At 39.0% G+C, this 6,909-nt stretch overlaps 1 protein-coding gene across 5 annotated transcripts in view; it reads left to right on the forward strand.

The window, feature by feature from the left end:
- ZNF711 (zinc finger protein 711) overlaps positions 1–6,909 on the forward strand; it is a 60,572-nt gene that overhangs the window by 48,023 nt on the left and 5,640 nt on the right. For all 5 annotated transcript variants that reach the window (XM_014527373.2, XM_014527374.2, XM_014527378.2 and 2 more), the window contains 2 exons: positions 1,626–1,772; positions 2,486–2,623. In XM_014527373.2, coding sequence (XP_014382859.1) covers positions 1,626–1,772; positions 2,486–2,623 — 285 coding nt within the window. The remainder of the gene's footprint in view (positions 1–1,625; positions 1,773–2,485; positions 2,624–6,909) is intronic.

The following is a 6,909-nucleotide window of genomic DNA, read 5'->3' on the forward strand; positions in this document are numbered from 1 at the left end:
CCCCCCCCCCCCCCCCCCCCCCCGTAGCCGCCTGGAGCGTGTGCACGGGCTGCCTGCATTTTGCTAAACTCCCTTAGCCCTGGCCTTTCGCTGCCTATGGACATTATAGTATGGTTGGTTATTATTCAAGATAACTAATTGAGGTTGGAGCAGGTTGAGAAGACAGCCTACTGGCTTGCCCCAGGATTCACAGATTCATAGACATTAGGGCTGGAAGGGACCTTGGAAGATCATCGAGTCCAGCCCCCTGCACCAGGGGCAGGAAGTCAGCTGGGGTCACAGGATCCCAGCAAGATAAATGTCCTATTGACTCTTAAAGGAGTCCAGAGTAGGTGCGTGTACCACCTCTGGCGGCAGTCTGTTCCAGGCCTTGGGGGCTCGGACTAAAGAAGTTCTTCCTTATGTCCAGCCTGAAACGGTCTTGGAGAAGTTTGTGACCATTTGACCTTGTTATCCCATGGAGCGCTCTGGTGAACAGGCGTTCCCCCAGATCTGATGTACACCCCTTATATACTTATAAGCATTGTCTACACAGAGAAATTTACTAGCAGTATTATTCTAGTAAAATCAGAGCACTTTGGCTGCTCACAGACATGGAGAAAAAACAAAACAAAACAAAACAGCGCTTTACCAGAAGAGGCATTGCATTAGTTTGACCTGCCTCACTGTAGAGATCAGGTTGCTTCAGCAGGGCCCCCTGGTACTTTTATGTAATAGATGATTCTATCAGCCATTTGATAAAATTATTAAAGAGCTCCGCTGAAGCATCTAATCTATACAGACATTGGACAAACCAGGTCAAACTAATGCGATGCCTCTTCTGAGCATGCACTGCAGTTGGTGCAGGGGCGCACTGAGTTTAAAGCAGGGGTGGGCAAAATACAGCCTGCGAGCTGATCCAGCCTGCAGCAGGTCCTTTGGTCTTGTGTGGCCCAGGTGCCACCCAGCCATGGTGCATCCTGCCACCCCCTGGGCACACAGCGGGGTCGGGGCAGCTCTGTGGCTGGACTGCCTTTCTAGGCAGCCCAGGCAGCAGACACTCCAGCTGCCACTGGCCCCAGCCCCACAGCACCAGCAGGGACCCATGCGCGGAGCCCCAACCTGGTGCACCCCATGCCTGCTCCAGATCCGTCCATTCAGGCCTAGCAGTGGCAGCTGCCGGGGAGATGATGACTTGTGATTAACCTTACACACACGCTGATGTCCTTGGAAAAAGTAATAGCACATTTTATCCTAAATGATTCATCAGGACTAGATGCTGGCTAGCAGACTTGCCAGGGTTGCAGCTTGCTCCAGGATCACAGTTACTTATAGAATAAGTAACAAATTTATTTGTAATGGGTCTGTGGCTACCCACTAGCACCTAAATAATACTATCCAGTAATTTAAGCCCTGAATTTGTTGGGACAGATACAGGAAGACAGGGTTTTGTCTGACCTATCACTGATGAATGTCAGATTAGGGATTTTTGATGGCAGAATTATGTTCATATATTTCAAGGCAGTTAATCAGGATTTTATTGAATGCCTGTCTGTTCTAAAATAGGAAAAAAAAAACAGAATTTTATTTTATTAATCACATGACAATACTTCTGTTTGTTTAGGCTTATGTTCTTCTTTTTAAAGGTGGGACAGAAATTGTCACAGAGAGTGACTTTCACAATGGACATTCTGTAGCTGGAGTAATCGAGCAGGGAGGTGTTGGTAGAATGCAACGAGAGAAGATGGTTTACATGGCTGTAAAGGACTCTTCTCAGGAAGATGAAGATATTAGTAAGAATAATAAGAAATTTTACAAGAAATGAAAGCTGTGCATCTAATTTAGGTCATTTCTAAAAAGATATTTTTTGTGTTTGTGAATTATTATTTCACCTTTAAAGTAATAAAAATGATAAATTGTCTTGTATACCAGAAAATCAGGCTATCTAACTATAAAGAAGTAGAGTCATATAAAATGTACTGTGTGCCAGTTATACAGAATCATTATTTTATTGCGTTTAATGTGTTCATGGCTGAAATCAATGGATAAATCACTGAGGTTTTTTATTTTTTTACAACTTTCTCATTTTTGAATTTGTGTAATGCTCTGTTTAACCAGTCTTATTTAAAGTGCTAGCACTATTTCAGAGCAATTTTCAAATTTTATTAAGACCAGAGGCACTTGTTCTGCCACACTAGCAAGTCAGCAAATATATATATATGTGTGTATATGTGTGTGTGTATATATATATGTATGTTGTTGTTTTTTTTAATTAACTTTTGTTGGAGAATTTTTCCTTTCTAAAAACTAGCAAGGCATATAAATGAAGTAATGTAACAATCCTGGATAAATTGTTGGAGGGGGCAGTAAATACCAAGATAGAAAGGAAGGAAATTTTTAGTTTAAGTTGCTAATAATCGTAATAACGGGATTAATTTAAGTGAGGGACAATTTAGGCTGATTATAAATTAAAATTAATTAAATAATATTTTTTCCTTAAATCCAGGCTGTGCTGAAATAGCAGATGAAGTGTATATGGAGGTTATTGTAGGTGAAGAGGAAGCAACATCACTTCCTGACACACAGCTTGAAGAGTCTGGTGTGAATAAAACCTTTGTTCCTGTTGCTTGGGCTGCTGCTTATGGTAGGGTACTAGATGAATTTTGTGGGAATTCTTTGCTATTTTTTCCCTTAATTTTGTCCCAAACCCTTTTTGAAATCAGTTTAACTTGTGTATACATTCAGTTCATTGGAGGGCTGTAATTAGCTGTCTTACAGGACATGAGTTATTTTATAAAAGAGTCAAGACAGTGAAATTGTTCACTAGAGAACTCCTGTGTTAGAGGCTATCTACTTTTTACAAAGAATACCCTCAGTTCCTCTCAGTACAGGCATGCAGGGAAATGCTGGTCCTGAACTCAAACTAACATTTTTGTTACTCTTTTTAATCCTAAAAAATGGGTTTGGGTTTTTTTTTTTAATATTCAGTTTTATGAATGGAAAACTTAATTATTTATAAGAGGAGCCCAGCATTTAGCTTTCCATACATGTGAGAAATCAGATGTTAAGGGTTGTGGAAGCTTGCGGAAGTTAGAAAGAATTAGTTAAAAATACACATCTGTCTGGTGAAAAGTTCACACCAGTTTTATCACAGTTGTATTGAAAGAGGACACGGTGAGTCTGAGGGATAGGCATATAGACATATTCTCAATAGTCTTAAATAACACAGAGCTTTCATTCTCCCTGGTCTTTTTAAGTAAATCATGATTTTAAAAATATTTGTATTATTAAACTGATCCTCATCTTTTTCTGCAACAGGAGTTAAAGTAGAAATCCTGTAAGGAAGTTTTTACTCATGTAAACTCTGTATGTTGTTATTAAATATTTTCTATACTGTGGGATTTTGGCTTGTATCTACACTATACATAACAGAATGTATTCTCAGTTAATCTCTGAGTTATATTATAAATGAGAGTATCCTATATTGATGTATTTGAACCTTAGAGCACTCTGGACCACAAGAAAAACATTTTAAGTCCAAAACAAGAATATGTGTAACAAACAGACCCTCCTTAGGCATGCCATGGAACTTCATATTGCTTTATTTAAGCAAGCACTGAAGTATCAAGAAACATGATAAATAAGTAAGTTTGAACTTTCATGTGCACCTAGTTCTTGTACAGAAAAATTATATATTTGGGCCTGCACCCATGCAAGAAAGAAATTGGGTTTGAAGTATTCAATACTAAGGGTTGTATACCATAATCTGTACATGAAAGCAGGTCTGTGAATGCTCAGCATATAGTTATTGTATAGTTTAACATCCTTGTCAAAGGAGTTCAGGATGGAGAACTCTGCAATAAATAAAATTATTACTTTGCATCATTTTCCACAGAAATATCTTTCTTAGTACATACATTTTCCATTACATTGGATTAATTAGAATAGTTGTGTCTGGGTCAGACCTATTCATTATCCATTCTGTTATTTCTGACAGCCAGGAGTGTAAGGGTGGGGGGGTTGGCTTAACCCATGTTCACTTCTTTTATATTTTTCCACATGAGAGAGACAGAAACCTCTTGTCTACATTCCTTACTCCAAATGAGTTAGCTAATGAACTTCTATAGTTAGGGTTAGATTTTGTTAATAGCATTAGTACATTTTTTAGTCTGGTTCTGGGCAGAGGTTTGTGTCAATAGGTTTTACTGTTCCAGTGTTTATCTACTCCCATTTGTACAAGAATTAAAAATGTATAGTATTGAATCAAGAGGATTTAAGATGTGTTCCTCTCATGTGCAGGATGGATAAAAATCAACTCTTTTAAAAAAAATTGGATTTTTTAATTTAAATCATTTTTTTTAATTTAATCATTAAAAAATATTGTTAGGATGTGTTTTTAAAAAATAAACCTGTATAAAGATAGTTTTAATTTAAGATATATGTTAAAGCAATATATTCATGTAACTTTTTTTTAAAGGTTTTATAAATAGGTCACAATAGGCCATGGACTGTATTAGGGGCCCAATTTTATGGGGTTCTCAGAGACTCCTCTGTAGATTAATAAAGATTAAAGAAAACCACTGTACCCAATGGGATTTGGTGTTCAGTCTAGAAGATCCCATTAAACATATCTGTGATGCTTAATTTCAGTTCTCAAACTGTGGATTTGTGTCTCCAGAAATAACATCCTTGTTTACAGCAGTATATGGAGATGAGAGATAACAGCTGATTACCTACCCATCAGCCTTTTTATCTTTCTGCAAGTTTGTATACACAGAGCCAATCCCTTACCTCTCTCAAAGTGCAGAGTTTCAAGAAGCTAAATGAATAAAGGATATCAAGCAACAAGAATGCTCTTTTTGTAGAAAACAGTGATTTAAATCAAAGCTTCCTAACCAATGAATCAAATCCACCCTGCTTATGTGGCAAAGTTTGAAAATGATAGGGATGTCTGTTATCTTGGATATGGTCATACTCAGATCCTTTGAAAATCTCAAGGAACCAGGTCAGCCACAAGCATTGAGTTCCCCCATTGTAAATTAAGATGCTACCCCCAAGTTTCCAGGCAACCTCAGGAGAATTAATCTAAGGGCTAAAATAGACATGGAAATTAATCCTGCCCTGTTCTCCTAACTGGGGATGGAAAGCTTCCCCTAAGACTTCCTTATCTGAAAATCTGAAAGTGGAGTCTCTGTCCAGTAAACCTACATCACAGGACAAACTAGCACTAGTGATTTCTCTTTATACCAAGGAGCATGCTGTTCCTGGATTATGGTAGGATGCTCATTACAGCACTGAAGCTTCCAACATATGAGTACGTTGGTACTGCCATCCTCAGTATCAGGCACTCCAGCACAAAGTAGCTCTGTGTTGGGAGCTATCACTTTGGCTCTAACCACTTCCTTGGTACTGACCCAGTATCTAATTCAAAAGCTTTCTGCAGTGACACTTTGAAAGATATCAAGAAGTGCCAATCAGGTCAGTTCTAGACCAATTTAGAGGGAGCACAAGAGTTATCTTCAAACAGTTGCTGGAAATAATTCCATAACAGCATACCAGACAATACTGCATTTTGGCTAAAAGAAAGGCATTCTTTTTCCTCCTCAAATGAGGAGTTGAACAGACCATCTTCCCTCAAACTCTCACCCTTTCTTCTCTGTGGAAAGGTCAGTAGAAGCCTTGGAAAGCTCCTGAGGAATACCATAAGATCATTGGGGCCCTATATAAGTCTCCCCATCAGGTATTTACCCATGTGCTGCTCCTGCTTCACAACCATTATTAACCAGAGATTTTATAGGTCCCTCTGTAGACTGAATACTTGTGCTGCCAAACCCAGATCTTTGAATGGATCTATATCCAGATCCTCCTGAGAATAACTTCATTTCACTGCAGCTTATAGAATATGAGGTGGAATATAGTGGTGACAGACACACATGCACCTGATCCACAACCTTGACTCCTTCCCAGCATCTTGCTGCCAGTACCAAGAGACATCCTTTGGCCACTCCTTTGCCCCAAGCATGATTGTTGATGTTCTGACAATTATGGTTACCTTCCTACCTACTTACCATGTCTTGGATATTGGCTGATATTCATAGAATTTGCCCAGAGTGTCTGATTCCTTTAAAAAAACCACAACTTCGCAATTCTGGTACTTGTTTAAGTAAAAACAAAAATGCACATGGATTTGTTTTGGGTTCATTGGTGCAATCGTATTTGAGGTGGAAAGGACATACCTAGTTTAGCAGTGGTTCCATAGTTAATGGATCTCTTAAGACTACTGCAATTTCAGTTTGACAAACCGTTGTGGTCTTACCTTGGTCTTGTGCAGTAGATGGTAGCAAGCTCTTGGCCTTTGCAAGAGCAGTGTCAGGAGCAGTGTATCTGCCCAGGAGGCACAGCAAAGATTGCTTGACTGCGATTCCTCAAAAAGTTCTATAGTTGTTAAATTGGCAGGTAGATCTTACTCAGGTAAGCAGTGGAATGCCTGTCTCAGTGTTGACTAGCCAGTTAGGTTCCCTTCATGACTCTCTGCACTCTTATATATGTGAAGTCAGTCTTTGTAGGAGTTATAGCATAAGCTAGGAGGAATAGTGGAGAAATGGGCCCTCATAGAAGGCCCCAAACAAAACTGTATTTCATAAGGATAGAGTATTTCGTGTGTTAGACTGTGTATGAGGTTGTGTGCTCTAATTAATGTGTATTTTGGGATTAAACAAAAGAAAGCCTGTATATTTTTCCCCCAGACTATCCATTCACTACCTGAACTCAGTGTTTCTCAGGGTCCTCTATGCTTCTCATAGCAGCATTGGCAAGACCTTGTCTGTTTTACTGTAGCAAATTATAATTACTGTGCCATTACTGTCTTGTTTGTTAAAGGCCAATGATGAAAAGCTTGATTTGTGTTTATCTGACTAATCTTGTAGGGAA

The sequence above is a fragment of the Alligator sinensis genome, unplaced genomic scaffold, assembly GCF_000455745.1.
Source record: "Alligator sinensis unplaced genomic scaffold, ASM45574v1 scaffold640_1, whole genome shotgun sequence".
NCBI lineage: Eukaryota > Metazoa > Chordata > Crocodylia > Alligatoridae > Alligator > Alligator sinensis.